The 21,184-nt window shown below is 45.6% G+C and overlaps 3 protein-coding genes across 23 annotated transcripts in view; 2 read left to right on the top strand and 1 right to left on the bottom strand.

The window, feature by feature from the left end:
* The window catches only part of USP3 (ubiquitin specific peptidase 3), a 44,178-nt gene extending 34,363 nt beyond the window's left edge, over positions 1–9,815 (top strand). For 2 of the 3 annotated variants that reach the window (XM_081887717.1, XM_081887718.1), the window contains exons 10-15: positions 852–958; positions 1,048–1,125; positions 1,275–1,393; positions 2,374–2,487; positions 2,600–2,667; positions 7,059–9,815. In XM_081887717.1, coding sequence (XP_081743843.1) covers positions 852–958; positions 1,048–1,125; positions 1,275–1,393; positions 2,374–2,487; positions 2,600–2,667; positions 7,059–7,224 — 652 coding nt within the window. In that variant the 3' untranslated portion in view covers positions 7,225–9,815. The remainder of the gene's footprint in view (positions 1–851; positions 959–1,047; positions 1,126–1,274; positions 1,394–2,373; positions 2,488–2,599; positions 2,668–7,058) is intronic. The other variant, XM_081887719.1, reaches the window with a different exon arrangement.
* A 132-nt stretch (positions 9,816–9,947) lies between these two features.
* FBXL22 (F-box and leucine rich repeat protein 22) lies at positions 9,948–19,138 on the top strand. Its single transcript, XM_081887824.1, has 2 exons — positions 9,948–13,074; positions 17,781–19,138. The coding sequence occupies exons 1-2, from the start codon at positions 12,740–12,742 to the stop codon at positions 18,124–18,126; spliced, it is 681 nt and encodes a 226-aa protein (XP_081743950.1). The 5' UTR covers positions 9,948–12,739; the 3' UTR covers positions 18,127–19,138.
* Positions 19,042–21,184, bottom strand: part of HERC1 (HECT and RLD domain containing E3 ubiquitin protein ligase family member 1) — a 111,393-nt gene continuing 109,250 nt past the window's right edge. For all 19 annotated transcript variants that reach the window (XM_081887524.1, XM_081887536.1, XM_081887528.1 and 16 more), the window contains one exon: positions 19,042–19,683. In XM_081887524.1, coding sequence (XP_081743650.1) covers positions 19,498–19,683 — 186 coding nt within the window. In that variant the 3' untranslated portion in view covers positions 19,042–19,497. The remainder of the gene's footprint in view (positions 19,684–21,184) is intronic.

Below are 21,184 nucleotides of genomic sequence, written 5' to 3'. Positions count from 1 at the left end.
CCCCCCCCCATAACCATGTGGCATTTTTCTGTATCATGTCCAGTTCCCTCACATTGCCCTTTGTATGCCAGGAGGTGAGGTGACAGATGGGGAGTATGTCCCTTGGAAACATGGACCTCTTGTGCCAAGTAGATGAAGTGGGAGAGTGGCCAGTTAAATGGAAGCATCCTCATCTGCTGAAGTGGTGCTTCCATGCCTCAGCAATGTGTCTGCCTTTGCGGGGTAGTTGAAGGGAAGTATAAAGGTTGAGCTTTAGGGTTCAGCCTTTTGAAAGTATAGGACATGGGTGCAGTAGCCCTCTCCAGCCCTCTCCTGATCCTAGAGGTAGAACAGAGCCATCATCAATAACTAGTTGCCATTGGTAGCCTTATGTCCTTCTACAAATTTCTTTAATCATCCTTTAAATTCATCCAAGTTGGTAGCCATCACCACATCTTGCTGGAGTTAATTCCATAGCGTAACTGCGCACTCTGTGTGTTGAAAAAGTACTTTTCTTTTTTCTGTCCTGAATCTTCCAGCATTCAACTTCATCGGGTGTTCCTGGGTTCTGCTGTTATGAGAGAGGGAGAAAAATGTTTTTGTACAGTATACTCCTTCTCAACCACAACTGGTGCTTCTTCATTTATTTAACTGGGGATACTTTTTGCCACTTGGACAGAGCATAACGTTTATGTTGTATTTGGGGCAATATTAGTAGCTCCATTTCTGAATGTAAGCACCGCTCCATATCTGTTCTAAGAAACTTAGATGATCTAAAGGATGTTTTCCGCATGGCTAGAGGCTCTTGGTGCTAGTTGAATGTGACCAGCTGTGCAGTGCTGACCCTTTTCTCCTTGTAATGTTATCTTCAGAAATGGCACGTCTACTGTTGTCACAGCCATCTTTGGAGGCATTCTGCAGAATGAAGTCAACTGCTTGATATGTGGGACTGAATCCAGAAAGTTTGATCCATTCCTAGGTAAATCATGCATCTTGAAAAGTTTTATGAGCAGATGTTATGTTTTTGACATTAGAAACTAATTTTGATATTGCCTGTGTCTTCTTTAGACCTTTCGCTAGATATTCCAAGTCACTTCCGAAATAAACGTAAGAACCAAGAAAATGGACCAATGTGTACATTACCAGGTAGGTGGTGGTGTTTTTTAAGCCCTTGCCATCCGCATATATCAATTGCCTTTTTTGCCTCTTTCATCAGTATTTTTATTTAGATCATTAGAGGGATGAGTCAAAAAGCAGAGGAACTGACTTTAATCATGTCAATTCAATTGTTCTAGATTGTCTTCGCAGTTTTACAGACCTGGAAGAACTTGATGAAACAGAGCTCTATATGTGCCACAAATGTAAAAAGAAGCAGAAGTCCACCAAGAAATTTTGGATCCAGAAACTACCAAAGGTGAGATCTAGGAGTTGAAATTTGTAAAAGATTATGGATCTCAGCCTTCTGCAAACTGGTGCCTCCCATATAATATGGACTACAGCTCCTTGTTTGCCTCAGCCAGCACAGCTGGGTTTAGAGATGAGCAGAAATGACTTACCTGATAATAAGCAACACTCAAGATAGAACAGACTCAGACAAGAGGAATTATTTAAAAATTAGGATTCAAGGGACTGGAGTTTTAAAGGAAGGGTCTTAGTGAGAGAGTGATTTTGATTGGCATAAGGAAATATTCATATCACAAGCAACCCCCCCCCCAAATAAAACCAGCCACCACTCTTCCAGTGTTACTGCTGCTAAGAGAATGAACTAGCAGAGGGAAATGGAAAACAGTGGCACAGGTCTGTCATATTACTTTATCATCCTTCCTATATGATTGAAGACATTCCTTCTAAAGTCATTCTTTGGTTGGAAGTTAGAGCTGTCAGTCACAAAATGCACTTCTCTTTCATGCCTGGCCTTTTCTATTATGGAGAGCTTGTAGAGAAAAGTTTAAACTTGTTGCCTGTTCCTTGGAAGCTTTGGAAGAAGCCTGATTTGCTTCAGAGAAGGTCCAAATCTCTTCAAAACAAGCCACTTTGAAAGTGCACGCTTTGACCAGAGTGAATGCACACCCCAAACCTGAAGTGGGATGTTGCTTCAGTGTTCATTCTGTGGTAAAATAGCTTGTATCTCAGAGCCGCAGAACTTTGTTGTTTTTGCTACTACATATGGGCCTTTTCGGGGGAGGAGGGGAAATGTTTTATTTCTGGAATTTTATCTTTAAGCAAACTTGGAAGTTTCTGCTAGGATCATGTGGATATAAATGTGACAGCTACTTTGCTATGATATGCTCTTCACATGCAGAGGAAGTGGCAGGTCTGTTGTTTTTAAAGTACTCCTCCATTAAGGAATTTGTGGCATGACCTTCGGCTTATGTGCCATTTTCAATTCCACAGGTGCTGTGCTTACATCTAAAACGCTTTCACTGGACAGCTTATCTGAGGAACAAAGTGGACACGTATGTTGAGTTTCCCCTGAGAGGCCTAGACATGAAATGTTACTTGCTAGAGGTACAGTGACTTGTCACGGGGAGCTGCTAGTCAGGGGCCCTGGAATGCTGCTGGGAAATTCTCAATTCCTCTTTTCTCTTGTCTCTCTTCCTTGTCCCCCTCCCAATTGCAGCCAGAAAACAGTGGTCCAGAAAGCTGTCTGTATGACCTTGCAGCTGTGGTGGTGCACCACGGTTCAGGGTGAGTATGATTGCACCCTGAAGGCTCTTTTGCCTTTCTGAGTTGATGATTGAAAGGCTCCTCTGCTGTAAAACCTGCATCACTCCACTGGGAACCAGGCATTAACTGAAAAAGAATGTATGGGAACGACTGGAAGTGGTGACTAGAGAGGGAGCCTTGCTATGTCAACCTAATCTATGCAGAATGACCTTGTTAGCTTTGCTTATCTTGTTAATTCCCATTTTAAGTTTAACAAATCAATAAATAGATGCAACACTTTGCCTGAAATTATTGTCTGTGGTCCTGATAGAAATTTTATACTTCACAATCTTATTTGAGTTACTTAAATGAAATGGAAATCCATTTAATTCCTACATGACAGGTAGCTGGTCACATTTGATTTTTTGTTTAAAAGTGCAGTCATCCAGGTGAGAAGCAGCTTCTTGTCAGAGGAGCTGTTATTTTTTTTTCAAAAGGAGAGCTCTCATATCTAGAAGACAAATGCCTCTTGATCTAGATTGGAGTCAAAATAAATTAACACACAAAAAGATAATTCAGAATTAGAACTACAGTGGTGCCCCGCAAGACGAATGCCTCGCAAGACGAAAAACCCGCAAGACGAAAGGGTTTTTCGGTTTCTGCGACGCTTCGCTAGACGATTTTCCCTATGGGCTTGCTTCGCAAGACGAAAGCCCGTAGGGAAATATCCGGGGACCTCTTTTAAATGCTGGCGGTGGGGAGCAAAGCCTTTCCCCCCCCTCCGGACTTCAGAAGAGGTCCAGGAAGGCCGGCGGGGGCCGAAAGGCTTTGCTCCCCACCGCCAGCATTTTAAAAGCGGTCCGGGATAGCAGGGAAGCGCTTCCCGCTATCCCGGACGGCTTTTGAAGGCAGGCAGGGGGGGGGCAAAGACTTTTAAAAGCCCCCAGTTAGGCAGGCAGGGGGGGCAAAAGTCTGCCTAACCGGGGGCTTTTAAATCGCCCCGGGACTGTCCGGGGCGATTTAAAAGCCCCCGGACGGCTTTTGAAGCCTCCCGCCGCCCGGCTTTGGGGCATCGTCCCGATGCCGGGCGGTGGGGCAGGAACGCCTCCCCCCGCCGCCCGGCATCGGAACGATGTCCCGAAGCCGGGCGGCCGGGCGGGAAAGCCTCCCCCCGCCGCCCGGCTTCGGGGCATCGTCCCGATGCCGGGCGGTGGGGCAGGAACGCCTCCCCCCGCCGCCCGGCATCGGAACGATGTCCCGAAGCCGGGCGGCCGGGCGGGAAAGCCTCCCCCCGCCGCCCGGCTTCGGGGCATCGTCCCGATGCCGGGCGGTGGGGCAGGAACGCCCCCCCCCGCCGCCCGGCATCGGAACGATGTCCCGAAGCCGGGCGGCCGGGCGGGAAAGCCTTCCCCCGCCGCCCGGCTTCGGGGCATCGTCCCGATGCCGGGCGGTGGGGCAGGAACGCCTCCCCCCGCCGCCCGGCATCGGAACGATGTCCCGAAGCCGGGCGGCCGGGCGGGAAAGCCTCCCCCCGCCGCCCGGCTTCGGGGCATCGTCCCGATGCCGGGCGGTGGGGCAGGAACGCCTCCCCCCGCCGCCCGGCATCGGAACGATGTCCCGAAGCCGGGCGGCCGGGCGGGAAAGCCTTCCCCCGCCGCCCGGCTTCGGGGCATCGTCCCGATGCCGGGCGGTGGGGCAGGAACGCCTCCCCCCGCCGCCCGGCATTGGAACGATGTCCCGAAGCCGGGCGGCCGGGCGGGAAAGCCTCCCCCCGCCGCCCAGCTTCGGGGCATCGTCCCGATGCCGGGCGGCGGGGCAGGAACGCCTCCCCCAGCCGCCCGGCTTCGGGGCATCGTTCCGATGCCGGGCGGTGGGGCAGGAACGCCTCCCCCAGCCGTCCGGCTTCGGGGCATCGTTCCGATGCCGGGCGGTGGGGCAGGAACGCCTCCCAAAGGCGAAGAGACTGCATTAGACACCCCTCGAGACTTGAAGATCAATAAGAAGGACTATCAACAAAACAGGCAGAGAGAGACTCAAATGGTGTTAGAGGCCTCAGATGTGAGGAATCCGGGCTAGGAGTTTTATAAGAGGGCAGATATCTAGGAAGGGACAGATATCCGGACAAGGAGGGAGGGGGAAAATAGAAAGTTTTAAAACTAGTTTATGATTTTTGGGTTTTATAATTTTGATTCATATTTTAATATGAAAATGGGGAAATTTATGGTATAAGAACCTCGACCGATCTTAGAAAAAGAATTTAAGGTATATAAGAAAATGGGATAAATAAGTTGGGCCTAATAAAGGGAATTAAGTTTAAATATAATAAGAAGAGGTTTAAGAAAGGAAACAAGAACTTGCTGAATTAAGTTTGAAAATTGGGATGCATGAGTGGGGGTGGGGGGAAGTCAATGAAAGAGGGTTATGAAAGAATCTATTTGTGTTTATTTTTTCTTTTTTTTCTTTTTTCTTTCTTCTTTTTCCTTTCTTTCTTCTTTCTTTTTTGCTTTGTATTAAAATTTGAAAATTCAATAAAAATTATATTAAAAAAAAAAAAGGAACGCCTCCCCCAGCCGCCCGGCTTCGGGGCATCGTTCCAATGCCGGGCGGTGGGGCAGGAATGCCTCCCCCCGCCGCCCGGCTTCGGGGCATCGTCCCGATGCCGGGCGGTGGGGCAGGAACGCCTCCCCCCGCCGCCCGGCATCGGAACGATGTCCCGAAGCCGGGCGGCCGGGCGGGAAAGCCTCCCCCCGCCGCCCGGCTTCGGGGCATCGTCCCGATGCCGGGCGGTGGGGCAGGAACGCCTCCCCCCGCCGCCCGGCATCGGAACGATGTCCCGAAGCCGGGCGGCCGGGCGGGAAAGCCTCCCCCCGCCGCCCGGCTTCGGGGCATCGTCCCGATGCCGGGCGGTGGGGCAGGAACGCCTCCCCCCGCCGCCCGGCATCGGAACGATGTCCCGAAGCCGGGCGGCCGGGCGGGAAAGCCTCCCCCCGCTGCCCAGCTTCGGGGCATCGTCCCGATGCCGGGCGGCGGGGCAGGAACGCCTCCCCCAGCCGCCCGGCTTCGGGGCATCGTTCCGATGCCGGGCGGTGGGGCAGGAACGCCTCCCCCAGCCGCCCGGCTTCGGGGCATCGTCCCGATGCCGGGCGGTGGGGCAGGAACGCCTCCCCCCGCCGCCCGGCATCGGAACGATGTCCCGAAGCCGGGCGGCGGGGCGGGAAAGCCTCCCCCCGCCGCCCGGCATCGGAACGATGTCCCGAAGCCGAGCGGCGGGGCGAGAAAGCCTTTGTCCCCCCTGCCTGCCTTCCCAGGGGCTTTTAAATCGCCCCGGACAGCGGAGAAGTCCTCCGCTGTCCCGGGCGATTTTAAAATGCCGCCAGCCAGAAGAGGTCGGGGGAAGGCGGTTTCCATAGGAACGCATTAATTGATTTTCAATGCATTCCTATGGAAAACCGTGCATCGCAAGACGAAAAACTCGCAAGACGAAGAGACTTGCGGAACGAATTAATTTCGTCTTGCGAGGCACCACTGTATTTAAATGTGGTTTGGGATCTTGGTTCTTTCCCAAGACCCTGAATGGATTACAACCCAGCTGGCTTCACATTATATGGTCTGACTGTAACTGACCAGGCTACACTCTCAAAAATGATGTAGGCTGATTAGTGGCTGGTCTGTTAGACTTGGGCCTGAGATGTGGGTTCCACTTGCTACGTGGCCCTGGGCAAGTCCCATGACCCCAAAAGGGCTCCTGCTTGTAGCAACAGAAAAAGAAAATGCAGTGCTGAATAGCCTCTGGCAAAAACAGGGCCGGAGGTTCTTCCTGAATAAGCCAACAGCATCAACTAAATAAGTCATACTTATTTTTCTCTGTGACATGGGGAGAGGTAGCCACTCTTGCTTCATGCACCAGGCATTGTGGAGACCCTAGCTGGTTGATTATGGGCTAAACTGCTGGCAAATTTAAGGAGACGGCCATTTTCCGCCTTGGCTAACTAAGTGCTGCGAATAGAAGTAGAGAAGTATTCTAGTCAAAAAGTAAGGCAGTGAAGACCAAACAAATGGAGAGCACGCCCAATGGATGAGCAGGCAGGACTGGAGAGGTGCAGACTTTTCCCAGTGGATGCTTCAGACTTGCATAAGCCCAGCCTTGAGAGTGAGCAGGAGGAGAGAACCTCTTCCACCAACAGGCTACGTTTATCTTTGCATGGCTATGTGCCTAAGGCTCCTGAGCATTAGAAGACATTCTGGAAATGTTTCATATCAGTGTTTGCCTTGGATGTATCCAATGCAGGAAAAGGCAGTTGAGGCATGGCAAGTATTTTAAGATGAGGGAAATAGCTAAAACCAGGATCCTTCCCCATGACCTGTTAGCCTTATTTTTAAAATAGAAAACAGTGGGTTAATTTCCCTCATGCTATGTTTCTTGATGTTCTCAGGGTTGGCTCTGGACATTATACAGCCTATGCGACTCATGAAGGCCGATGGTTCCATTTCAATGACAGCACCGTGACACTGACTGATGAGGAGACGGTGGTGAAGGCCAAGGCTTACATTCTCTTCTATGTAGACCGGCAGGCCAAATCAGCATCTGATAAACTTTAATACCTCTTCCTGCCCTGTGCATATCAAGTCCATCAGACAAAACATTTCCAATCCTCCACAGATACTTGATCCAAGACTCTTGATTTCATTGTGCACTTTTCATTTTTTTTCTTGTGGGTTCTGGTTTTGTCAGTAGTAGAGTATTTGATTTGTTAACATGGACACAAGCTAACTGTTGTTAGTCATACCAGGAAAAAAAAACCACCTCATTTGCTACTTCAACCCAATTTTTATATATAGTTTCAAGAGCTACTTTAGTTGTTTGACTTTGTATATCATTGTATATCAATGTTGGAGTTTGCTTTCTGAAGGCACATTTACATCAAAGAAACTTGAATCCTTCTAAAAAGCACATTTGTGTACCTAATTATGAAATAGTCTGGAGGCTTTCAGCTGTCTGGGAAGGCTTTTTTTCTTAAGATCAAGGACTTGTACCAAACACTTTATGTGTGGACAGTTGTTTGGCTGCCTGTAAAAAGAAAAGGAGTGTATGAATTGTGGCCTCATTCAACAGGCCATGTAATCGCTGCTACTCTTTGTCTATGGAGGCTGCTTTCTTTCAAAATTCTCTGTACTTTAGTAGCTGGCTTCATTGTTTATCATAGGAATTTGCTCCATTTTTTCATTTCTCCTTTAAAGCAAGAGGAAAGATTAGTGTTCTACAGCGATTAAGCTATAAAAAAGCTGAGAAAATTCAGGATTTGCTAGTCTTTCCATTAAGATTAGAACTGTGTGTATAATCCATCTCGTAATACTATCATGCATCATTTTGTCTTGTGATGCCTTGAAGGTAGAATGGAATAGGTAAAATTGCCATCCCTGTATCATGGAAGCAGCAGTCTTGGGTGACTGCAAATGTAGAGACTATAGTCTTCACTAGTATTAATAATCCCTGTTGCAGCATTGCAATCCTGGGTTCCTTGTTGGCATTTCTTTGCTCTGCATCTTGTGGTTTGTTGCTGCAGATTTGGTTTACAGTTGTAAGGAGCCCAGCCCAGCAGGGATTTTGGCTCTCACTGACTAGTTCAAATGAACAGAAGGGTGCTCTCTTGCAACTCTGGCTATTTTGAGGAGAGGCTGGCCCCCTCAGATTGTGCCCATGTGCTTTACACATACTTGATTGCTTTTTCACACACCCAATAGGAAATTATAGCACCATTTTGTGGTGCTATGCTCACTCCAGGGTTTCAAATTAGAGAAGAGAATCAGGTCGCTGGAGTTTGTAATGAACCTCAGTGATGCCCAAAGGGTCCATGGGTAGGGTTATGATCAAGTTCCCTGGGATTATAACCCTGAATTAGCATCTGCTTAAGTGAGGAGGCAGAGCGAAAACATCAGGTCACATTATGTGCTATATTTCCTCAGCACCAGCTCCTGCTGGAATTAAGGAGGAAGCTTCAGAAAGTAATGTAAATGTGCCTTTCTTAAAAATTGGCTATGTTAAATAGCTGGGTCTGGTTCTCATTTCTCCCCTTTCTCTTCCACCTTTTGCCTCCCTCTTCCCCTCCTCCTTTTCTGTCATGGTATCTTTCCCCTGTGTGAAGACCTTCTTTCTTTTTGGAATGTGGCAGTTGAAATGCAATGCACTTACTTGTTCCTGTTTTTGAAGCCGGCTGTGCGGTGGCTCAGGCACGTCAGTTTGGACAAAGAAGCCTTTTCCTAATTTAGCTCCACCCACCCCTGCAAATGCAAATGTCTAATCAGTGAGTTGTGGCAACACAAGTTATTTCTCTTCCTGGTGGAGATTTCCTTATCCGCTGGATTATACTCAGTGAGTCGTGTCAAAGTGACAGATTTGAAGCAGTCAAAGTGTGTACTGCGCCTGGATTAGTATTTTATTTTTACCCTTGTTTGTATAACCTGAGTCTAAAGGGGAGGGTGGGGGGACTTTTTCAGTTCTGCCACCTCAGCTGCCAGGTGTAGCACTGCCAGCCAGTGACAGTTATGGGCAGGAATGTGCAGCTGGTAACATAGGTAAGCACTAGAGATGCTCTCTGAAAAAGCACTGGCTTAGTTCACGCTAGTTATCAACACTTCCCAATTAAAGGTTGCTCCCCTGTGTAGTTGTTGGGAACCATGCCCTGTCTTACCCCCCTCCACCCACCCCATTTCCTGCAAGATGAAGCCTGTCTGCTTCACAAATGGTCCACCACCACCACCCCAAAGGTGCTATGCCTAGGAAGTTCTGTTGATGGACCAGAGTGTTTCCATTCCACAGACAAAAGGATTAGGCAACTAAGACCCAACTACAAAGGTAAGAGGCAGTCAGACTTTCAGGCACTTGTGGTGACTGGTTGGAAATGGCAGTGTGGTGCTTTTCTCTCCCCCCCCCCCCCCGTTCTCTCTCTTTCACTCTCTCGCTCTCACTGGAGTGGTGATATGCATCTTGAATACCCTTTGGTGCCTGCGTGCATGAGAGGGGCCTTGGGGTTCTAGTGCCATAGCTGTGATTGTTTGCCATTAAAATATTGTGTGTAATCCTCGGTGAGGACTGATGAGCATTTCGGAAGGGGATTGTTGGCCACAATTCAAATTCCTTCATAGAACATATTCCTCTGAAAGATTTGCCATTAAAGTCTTTTCTCTCTGTGCTCATTGTGTGAGAATCAGTTTTCCTGAGCTTCTGGAAGACGAGCCCTTTAATGAACTAGATTTACATTTTTGATCAGGGCAAGTAAGAATTGACAGAAGTTCCTGGAAAAGCTCCAGGAAAGCTGGCAGGGAACTTTTTGTAAAAGCTGGTGGAACAGGTTTTTTTCAAGGCCGGAACTGGATCATACTTGTATACCAGGATTGCCATACTTTGAAAAGCAAAAAAAAAAGAGGACACATTCCTTAGGTTATCCTCCTAAGGAAACATGCATACATTTAAGTGGTTAACATTTTATTATAGCACAATCACGTATCAAAATATGTACAATTACTCAAAGAAAAACAATATCCTAGTAATGCTTTGAAACTGTTGGAATATAACATTTAAACCACATTAAGTAAGCTTTCTTTATTTTTTAATCCTAAATATTATTTCTAATACTTTTAGGTTATTGGGAAATCTTCCAGTGTTTGTGTTCATTATGCAGAACATGACATACTTCAGTTTTGTTTCCTAAATGTAAGCCAAAAATGTTAGATTCCAATCAGCTTAAAGCACTGATAATTTTCCAGAAAACTCTTCACCACTGCTAAGTTAAGGAGGGAGACCAGAAGGACCCAGAGGCCACATGCCCAGGGCCCAATGCAGCCAGGGGGGCAGGGGAGCTACAGGAGCTGCGCTCCAGCGGAAGATCCTTTGCAGCCTCAGAGCCTGAGTCCTCCTCCCTCTTCTCCCCAGGGATATGCCTGCCTCCCTCACTCTGGAATCCCATGCTCCATACGCACAAACAATGTTTCCTTCTTCCCTAAGTCTGACCAGTGGAGGGTGGTGTGGAAGAGGAGGAGGAGGAGGAAGTGGCTTTGGCGTTGCGGCTCTAACCTGCCAGCCAAGTCCCAGCAAAGCACACTAGCTCCAGCAGGAACCCGGATTTGACAGCTCCTTTTTGCTGCCGCTTCTCCCCTGCTGCGTGCACAACTCCTCGCTCCAGCCAGCCACCAAACCCCAGACATTTTGCCAAATTTATAAATTCTGCCTGGAGAGAAATTTTGACCATAAAAAAGAGGTCGTGTCCAGGAAAAACCAGACATATGGCATCTCTATGTACGCAGAGTATGTTTGGCTAAATATTTCTTGTAGGTTCCTCCCCTTTGCAGACTCAATACAAAGATTGCATTATTTCTTTTAGTCAGCTGTTGTGTGTTTGCATCCTTGATCATTTAGAACAGCTGTGTGGAGCCTTTCTGTAGAACAGCCCCTGTCCAGTCAATGACGGCCTCTCATTCCCCCAGCAGGGGTTCTTGGAAGGGGCTCCAAGAGGAACGGCTTCCTTTCATTTCCATTCTCTTGTACCTCCACTGAAGTTTCTGTTCCTTTTTAAAGGAATAAGTTTCACTTGGGGCTATGGGTTGTGCTTCATGAAGAACCCAGATGGGCTTTTGCAGGGCATGTGGTCTGTGTGTCAGACTAGCCGATGAGTGACCAGGGTTCAAATCCCCACTCAGCAGAGAAGTTCCCTGGTGACTGGGCTACATCACGATACAATAATCTTTATTGTCATTGTCCCATGCAGTGCAACGAAATTGAAAAAATCTACACCAGACATTCAAAAACCAACAAGCCAGCTATCCCAGCCTGGTTAACGCCCTAAAAACTCTGATACCCCGTAATTAAATACATATACTCCCATAGAGACTACCTTACACTGCGTTTAAAACCAAAATCACATTTGGAAAAGAAACAGGGTGCTTCTGAGGGTAAAAAGAGGGCAAGACAGTTTCTTGAAGGAAATGTGAGATATAGATGCAATAATGAATCAAAGAGGACACAGGGAGCGATACGGCTGCCTTCCCTTCTCAAGATGCAAAGGAGCTGAATGGATTAATTTTTGCCCAGATCTTTTCTTCTCACAGGCTGGGTCTGTCTGTCCTTGGAGATGTTTAAATATAACAAAGGCCAAGCTGGAGCCTTGGGTGCCAGAGCAGGTGCCTTAAAGCAGCTTCTAGCTGGCACACCCAAGCAATGGGAAGGTGGGCTTCAGTTCTGTAGTTTTTCATCCAGGCAGGCAGCAAGGTAGGAGGGCAGAACTACTTCACAAATGACAGGGTGAACCTTTTAACTCCTAACCAAGCTCAGAGCTCTCATCATTTCTTGGAAGTCTCTGGAAATTTCCTCTAATTCTCATGTCTGTTTAACCAAATGCATGAACTATGTAGCTGAAGTGTCCCATTCTGCAACATGATGAGACCTTCACAACAAAAAGTAACAGAACCTGCCCCTCCCCCCCCCCCCGCTAGCAATAACCACTCCATCATTTGAGAGCTACTGACTTTTAAGTAATGACTGCATCCAGCTGTTGTCCAGCATACTAGGTGCTGCTCATCCAGGGCTTTGAAGCAGAGAGTCTTAAACTTGCACTGTAGAATCTCAGTGGATTTATATAATGTGTAAATCTCGGCTGTCTTCCCCCATGTGGGCTGCCTTTGGTGCACAGCCGTTCTTTGAAATCAGGAGCTGCCCTGGTATGATGTGAACCAGCTTCAGACCTTTTACAGGGGAAGCAGTGGCTTTATCCAGCATGTGACATAAACAGAGGGGTGGGCTGGGAAGCGCTCTAAACAAGCAGAAACCACCTCCTAAACATGAATAGTCTCGGAGGCAAATCCTTTTAAGGCAAGATTTGACTAAACTAAGCCATTTTGCTCCTGCTCTAGCCATTCCATGGGGAGAAGAGACTGAGTCTGCAGCCAGCCTCCCCTTGATCCTTGCCCTTTTTTGAAACGCCTTTGCCAGCTGGAAGCCAAAAATAGCTTCCATTCCACACCATATTTGTGCAAGAGACCAGAAGTGACTTGGAAGCCCTTCAGGCCTCCTGTCTTGTGGCTGAAACATACCACACCTTCTCCCTACAGCCACTCCGTGGCAATGCATATCACACAGATGAATTGGGAATGCCTTCTGCACATCTTCTCCTTTTTGGATAAAAAGAGCAGGAAAAATTTAGCCCAGACTTGTGTTAAGTTGTTCAGGGTCTTTCAGGATCCCTCGTTATGGCCTCTGCTGCATTTTCATTCTCCTGCAGAACTGACCAAGAACAACTTTGTTCTGGGACCAGCCTTGCGCCACCTCTCCATCTGCTGGCATTCCAGCCAAGTCAAAGTGTGCAACGTTGAGAACTGGATGAAGAGCACCTTGCAGCAGAACATCTGCAAGACCCACGAGCACATAGTCAATAACTTTTTACAACAAGTTTGCAACAGGTAAGTTCTTGGGCTGTGAAATGCTTCATAAAACGGGTGGCTTCTGTGATAGATGGGTGTTGCATAGGCTGCAGTTGTACGATCTGATTCCTCTTAGATTTTCTGCGGTTTCGCATCAGAATCACAGTACTTTTGTTTACATGCATTTCTTGAGTACTCTTCAATCATTGTAACAGGCAGTACAACACAATATTTCTAGTAGGGTTGTTCCTATTCTTATCCCTTATTTCCTCTCCATGGGACCATTCCAACATCTTTTTAAGGTGAAAAAATCAAATCAGGCATAGCAGCCTTCTATGCTTTGGAATTTCCAGCATGTGCTTTATATTGGCCAGCTACTCCAAGCAGTTTTCAAATGGATGTTATCGCCCTCCAGCTAAAGCAAACAAATTTTGGGCCCCTCCTTCATTTCACTATGGGAAGATTAACTATTGATAGCCTAAGACAAGGTACAACTAATTCCACAGCTGCAAAAAGGTCACTCCTTCCAGAGTGTGGGAAAAATACAAAAACCTGCTGGAAAGGAAAACCCCTCTATGGCTTTCACCCATAGAAGCAATCTTCTTGAAAAAAGGAAATATGGACTGAGACTGGGCAACACAGAGTTTTTGAACTTTACAGAGGCAAAGATTAAGAAATATGAGGACATTACAGAAGCAGGGAGGGACTAGTTAAAATTGAATGAAATGTTCAAAATCAAAAAAATGGTTTTATGAATCAAAGCTCACAATTTGAAAGGGGGTTATAGAGAACACAGAAAAATTGATTTCTAGAATGTATAAATTGTTATTAGAGTGGGAAACAAAATATGTGCTGGTAAAACCAGGAATGATACATAAGGCAAGGGATATAGGAATATAATAGTGAACTGAGTGCATGGGATAAACTATGGAACTAAAATTTACTGTGTGTTATACATTAAAAGAGAATTATATGGGGAAACCCAGCCAGATGGTGGGGTATTATTAATAATAATAATTTTAAAAGTATGAAAATGATTTATAGGTGGTATCTAGCACCTAGTAAGTTGCCGAAGATGTATAAGTCAGAACTAGATACTGCTGGAAGTGTAAGGAAAATTGAGGTACCTTCTACCATATGTGGTGGACATGTAAAGTAGTGAAAGGCTTCCGAGAGATGATTTATAATGAAATTATTTTTTGGGTGAAAAGGTCTTTTATAAAAATACCAGAAGCTGTTATTTTAGGAATAATTGGTTCAGGTATACCCAGTGATCTGAAAAATATTTTAATGTATGCAACAACGGAAGCCTGAATGGTGTACGCTAAAAAAATGAAAGGAGGGCACAATACCAACAAAGGAAGAATGACAGATGAAATTAATGCTAGACTAACTGATAGAATAACAGCAGGAACAAAAGGTCTTTAATGAAGATTAGGAAAAAATTGTGGAGTATTTGAAAAATTATAGTAAGCAACTTAAAATGTTAGCAGGATATATATCTTGCTTGAGTATACTGAAACCAGTGTGTGACTACTCCTGTTAGTAGCTCTCAATTTTTGAGTCTGGTAGTGTCATCCTTAAATTCCAGTAAGTCCTTACATGTCCCCCATTTTTCCTCCAGATTGATCTTTTATTGCTACCACCTCTATTGGGGATACCCAGCATGGGTTCTTTCTTTCTAACAGGTCTCAGTACCTACTCCATACATTGTGTAGACTTCCTAATCATATGGTTGAAGCAGCCTTTATGTACTTTATTGTTGTTGTTTAGTCGTGTCCGACTCTTCGTGACCCCCTGGACCAGAGCATGCCAGGCACGTCTTCCACTGCCTCCCGCAGTTTGGTCAAACTCATGTTGGTAGCTTCGGGAACACTGTCCAACCATCTCGTCCTCTGTCGTCTCTTTCTCCTTGTGCCCTCCATCTTTCCCAACATCAGGGTCTTTTCCAGGGAGTCTTCTCTTCTCATGAGGTGGCCAAAGTATTGGAGCCTCAGCTTTACAATCTGTCCTTCCAGTGAGCACTCAGGGCTGATTTCCTTCAGAATGGAGAGGTTTGTTCTTCTTGCAGTCCATGGGACTCTCAAGAGTCTCCTATAGCACCATAACTCAAAAACATCAGTTCTTTGGCAATCAGCCTTCTATATGGTCCAGCTCTCACTTCCATACATCATTACTGGGAAAACCATAGCTTTAACTATATGGACCTTTGTCGGTAAGGTGATGTCTCTGCTTTTTAAGGTGCTGTCTAGGTTTGTCACTGCTTTTCTCCCAAGAAGCTGGTGTCTTTTAATTTAATGACTGCTGTCACTATCTGCAGTGATCATGGAACCCAAGAAAGTAAAATCTCTCACTGCCTCCATTTCTTCCCCTTCTATTTGCCAGGAGGTGATGGGCCCAGTGGCCATGATCTTAGTTTTTTTGATGTTGAGCTTCAGACCATATGTTGCGCTCTCCTTTCACCTTCATTAAAAGGTTCTTTAATTCCTCCTCACTTTCTGCCATCAAGGTTGTGTCATCTGCATATCTGAGGTTGTTGATATTTCTTCCGGCAGTCTTAATTCTGGTTTGGGATTCATCCAGTCCAGCCTTTTGCATGATGAATTCTGCATATAAGTTAAATAAGCAGGGAGACAATATACAGCTTTGTCGTACTCCTTTCCCAATTTTGAACCAATCAGTTATTTCATATCCAGTTCTAACTGTAGCTTCTTGTCCCATATAGAGATTTCTCAGGAGACAGATGGGGTGATCAGGCACTCCCATTTCTTCAAGAACTTGCCATCATTTGCTGTGATCGACACAGTCAAATGCTTTTGCGTAGTCAATGAAGCAGAAGTAGATGTCTTTCTGGAACTCTCTAGCTTTTTCCATAATCCAGCGCATGTTTGCAATTTGGTCTCCGGTTCCTCTGCCCCTTCAAAATCCAGCTTGCAATTCTGGGAGTTCTTGGTCCACATACTGCTTAAGCCTGCCTTGTAGAATTTTAAGCATAACCTTGCTGGCGTGTGAAATGAGTGCAATTGTGCGGTAGTTGGAGCATTCTTTGGCACTGCCCTTCTTTGGGATTGGGATGTAGACTGATCTTCTCCAATCCCTCTGGCCACTGCTGAGTTTTCCAAACTTGCTGGCATATTGAATGTAGCACCTTAACAGCATCATCTTTTAAAATTTTAAATAGTTCAGCTGGAATAGCATCACTTCCTTTAGTTTACTTTAGTTTACTCTTGTAAACTTACACTTACTTTAGTTTACTCTTACACTTACTTTAGTTTACTCTTGTACAAATAACTGTGCCAACCAAACCTCAAGTCATATCCTTCTAAATCCAGAGTCCTCGCATCTTTAAATTCCACCCACTCCTTCATTCATACCAGGCATGCTGCCTCATAATATTTTTAAATCTGGGAGGGGAAATCCCCCTCTACTCTTCTCATCTATCAAAATTTTGTACTTGATCCGGTTATAGAATACAGCTCATGAAGCCAGAGACCGTAAGCACACACAGTTTCTGATGTGTATAACCTGGCTCTGAATGTTGCTCTGTGTTCTTCAGTAAAATTTCAATAACCTGAGCTTGTGGGGTAGAGTGTTCTACACAGCCAATCTGAGGTCTATCAAGCAATTCTCCCAACTCCTGGAGCAGCTGAAAGACTAACAAATATTAGGGCATAAGATGCCCTTACATTAACAGGGTCCATTCACACAGATTGGTATTGAACAGCAGAAAAGCTTCAGTAGCCAATCTGTGTATGCACCCTCCTCTTAGGTTGCTGAATGGTGAAGTCTTCCTAAGACTGCAAGGCAGAGAAGTAGCCTCCATGCACTTGTGATGGCTATATTCTGCCTCTAGCTACCAGTTATTAGGAAACATCAGGAGGGCTTCTGCTCTCTTGCTGGGCAGAATGCAAGCAGGGAATGCTGTAAGATGATAGGTCTGATCCAGCAGGTTCACCTTTGCATGACTTTACCTCACTTAAGTTGGAATAACCTTCCCCGTATGTTTAACTAGCTTATATTTGATATGTTCTAAAAATTTTGAGGTTAGCTAGATTATAATATTGGGAGATGCTGCAGAGGGATATTCCCTATTGGTCTGATGCTGCAAATGCAACAGTTTTGTGGAACCTAATGGATTAAAATTTATTCTGGCATAAGCTTTCTGGAGCAGGGAAAGGGAATTCATGGCCCTCTAGCTGTTAATATAAATAAAAAAATATCATCATCATTACCAAACTGAAGCTCCCAAATTAGTCACCCTGGAATTAGAAAGTCCACTTGATTAGATGCTTAAAGCATTATCCTAAGTTACATCCATAGCTATACATACATGGTTTGGAGAGGGTTTTGTAATAATAATAATAATAATAATAATAATAATAATAATAATAATAATAATTTATTTATACCCCCCCCATCTGGCTGAGTTTCCCCAGCCACTCTGGGCGGCTTCCAATCAAGTGTTAAAAACAATACAGCATTAAATATTAAAAACTTTCCTAAACAGGGAAGTTGTACGTTAGAGGGAAATTAATGGCCATTGTTAATGCAATTTATTACTATGGGCTGTTTGCTCCTAGAGAACATGGTCAGTATAAAGTCTCATTTGAAATAGTGCTATGTTTTCTGCTTCATATAGATATGGATCAGAGTTTGAATTGGCTTCAGTGGAGTGAGGGGTAGAGGACTTTAGCACTGTGTGGCTTACGTTTTACTTTTCTAACCTATAGCATTCATTCTTTCAGATGCCCCAACTTGCTGTCTTTGATGCTGTCTGGATGTGGCCATGTCACAGACGACTGTATCACGCTGCTTCTGATGAGCTGCTCCTGTCTGAGCACTCTCCAACTTGAAAATTGTGTCCAGATAACTGACCGGACTTTGGAAGCTGTAATCCTCTACGCTACGTCTTTAGAAATTTTACATGTGGACTTCTGCAGGAATATAACTGAGGCTGGTTTGCAGCAAGTCCGTAAAAATCGGCCATTGCTCTCTCTAAAAGCAGAGAGAAGTGCAGACATGATCCCAGACAAAAAGCCAGGCAGCAACTCTCCTGCAGAAAGAGCGTTCAAGAAGCTGCTGTGGCACTAAGCCAAGAGAGAAGCTGCCGGGCTCTGTGCTCTTTCTGTTGTGAGATGGTGACCATGCACATACAGTCACCTGGCTGTTCTCATGCACAAACTCACTAAATTGTGAGAATGTCAAACCCCTGGAGTTAGGTACTCAGAACTAGCAACCTCACAGCTGACTGAAAAGTTTGCAGAGCCAGAGGAATTTGTTAAGTGGGGGGTGGGGGCTGTGGAACAGTTCCTGATGGTTTGGGAACATTAGGTGTTCAGTTTCATAAAGTGCTTTGGCTTTTGTGCTTTTTTTTTTTTAAGGTTACTTAGTAAGATCCAGAAAGAACCCGCTCTTGATGTTGTGAGAATGCATTTTTTCCTCCATTTGGGCAGGGAACGACTGGGTTCCTCCAGCTGTTTGACACCAAACTCTTCCCTGACCATTACTAGCCTTGGGCTGGTGTGAGGTGGAGGGTCCCAGCTGCTTTATTTACTGGAATCTCAAAAATACCTCAAAAACTGACAAAGGAAATTGCTACCTTACAATGGCTTAAACCGTGTCTCTTAGTGCAAATCATGTAGATCTATTAACTGCAATTCTTCACTACTCTTTACTTTTATACTACCTTCCTTTGAAAGCCCTCTCAGATTACCACTCCTCTGGGACTGTAAGAAAAAGTAGCACTGCATCCACAGCTGCACAATTAAGACTAATTGTTGAGCCATAAGACAAAAGTGAGTGAACAAAGCACATGTCCTGTTTTGATGTTCCAGCTCTCATTGGAAGTCCTGTAGTTTCATGTGCCAGATTACAGAAGCCTCCATCCCGGTTTCAGCTGTCAACCTCATTTAAGGAAATTAATATACTGTGGAAGACAAACTGGAGACCCAAATGGCAAGCCACAGTTCTGGGTCAGCACCATGTCAAATATTGTCAAAACCACAGTTCAGTTCTTGAATTTGCTTTATTTTCTCTGCATAAGGAACCCTGGACAGGCATTTCAAATTAAAACAAAAATAAATATATGAATATTCATGTAAAACTGTCCTTTCTAATGAACAATTATACACAATGTACAACTCTTCATGTTCACTGGGAGGGTTTACAAAATGTACCATTCCCAACAAAAATGCACCAGAAAGGCTCCATGCAAACTTATCAAAAGTGAACAAAAATATGGGGGGAGGGGGAGGGGGAGAAAACCCTTACTGATCTCACTTTTTGCATTTTTTTTTTGTTTACAGTCACAAAAAAATAAACACATCTAAGTTTTGTTACATTTAGAGTAACTAAAAAGGTGGCAGCTGTTTATGTTCCTAAAACATCTATTGTTACCATAAAATGGTGTCAACATTGAAATCTGACATGGGCGAAAAAGGCAGATGATTTTTGTCCACAGAGTTAATAATCTGTGTCTGAGCCCTCAGCGTTGTCCACATTTCGGGACAGCATGTAATTGTCCATATCTATAGACCTGCAATTGTTGATTGCATAGCGCAAACGCTCGGCCATGATTAGCTGACTGGAATAGGGTGGGAGCCTCAGTTGAAAGAAACAAGTCTGTGAGGTAGGCAAGCTGTCGTAAGGCTGTGGAGAGGAAGAGAAAGGAAGACGGTTAAGCAGAAAAGGAAGCAGCCTAGGCTGTTTGTTTTTTTAAGAACCCTCTTAAGAGTCAGAAAGGCCCAGCCAGGCAGGCTCCTCTTGGCTCCAAGGTCCCTCTTTCCCAACATTAACAAGTGGCAAGGTGAGAGGAAATAGCAGGTAACACTGTACAGTGGTGCCCCGCAAGACGAATGCCTCGCAAGATGGAAAACCCGCTAGACGAAAGGGTTTTCCGTTTTGGAGGTGCTTCGCAAAACGAATTTCCTATGGGCTTGCTTCGCAAGACGAAAATGTCTTGCGAGTTCCTGCGGGGTTTTTTTCCTCCCCCCCCCCTTTTCCCCAAGCCGCTAAGCCGCTTATCAGCTGATCCGCTAAGCCTCTTAACAGCTGATCCGCTGAGCCCGCTAATAGCGCTAATCCGCTAATGGGCTTGCTTCGCAAGACGAAAAAACCGCAAGACGAAGAGACTTGTGGAACGGATTATTTTCGTCTTGCGAGGCGCCACTGTTATTTCCAGTTCTGTGCAATAAAGACCTCCAAACATACTTGGATCCTGCAATGCTGACAGAAACTTTGGGGACCCAATATTTTTTATTCTTCCTGGTGTTAATGGTATTGTTATTGTTGTTGATATTAATATTAATATTCAAGGGGGGAAATACCTTCCCTTGAACAACCCCAAAGCTCGGGATTCTTCTGCTCAAGATTCATCTGAATCCAGTGTTCACTTCTAAAAACCACCCTTCCCAGAGTTTGCATTGGCAATGCAGGGACAGCTCAGGCAGGTATCTGCCTCCCATCCTTTCCTCCCAACTCCCTCACTTTGCCATACATACTGGAGGGCAGAAGCTGGCAGAGGAGTGTATGGGGACCAAGATAGCCAGCCTGAAACTCATAGGGGCGGTGGCAGTGTTGAGTGTGGGATTTCCAAACTGGAAATATAATTTGTACTACCTCTCCCCCATTTCAAAAAAATACACCCTAAGAGAGATGCCTACAGCCCAGCTTCTAAAGATCACTTTCTATTCTATGGCGAGATCTAGATCCATCTTATACAAAAACAACAACTAGCTGTCATTGTGATAGGATGACAGGAAAGACACCCCCCACCCCACATTCTCCTGTAGATCCCCATCAGAGGCCTTTCACCAACACCACACATCTGTCACCTCCCCAGTGGTTCCACAAACAGAACACAAGAGGAAAAGATCTCAATGGAACCAATAGGGGCTCTACCACTTAAAAAAAAAGAGCTCCCAAGTCCAACCTTCCTTGTGAGCTGGTGTTTGCTGCCAGATTCCTCTGCTGGGCAACTTCATTAGTCCTTTGAATAGCTACGTTTGGCACGTTGCACCATCAAGTTGTGCTTCACCACAACTGGTTTTTCTCAAGGGAGCCTTGTTTCAAGTGAGAATTGAATGCCTTCATCTGCAGCATGAAGGAGGGAACCTGTGAGGGCCTCCCAAATGTTGCTGGGCTCCAATTT

Source organism: Podarcis melisellensis (assembly GCF_964234715.1).
Source record: "Podarcis melisellensis genome assembly, chromosome: 14".
Classification (NCBI taxonomy): domain Eukaryota; kingdom Metazoa; phylum Chordata; class Lepidosauria; order Squamata; family Lacertidae; genus Podarcis; species Podarcis melisellensis.
Note: the sequence above shows the minus strand (reverse complement) of the source record. Positions and strands in the feature narration are given on the sequence as shown.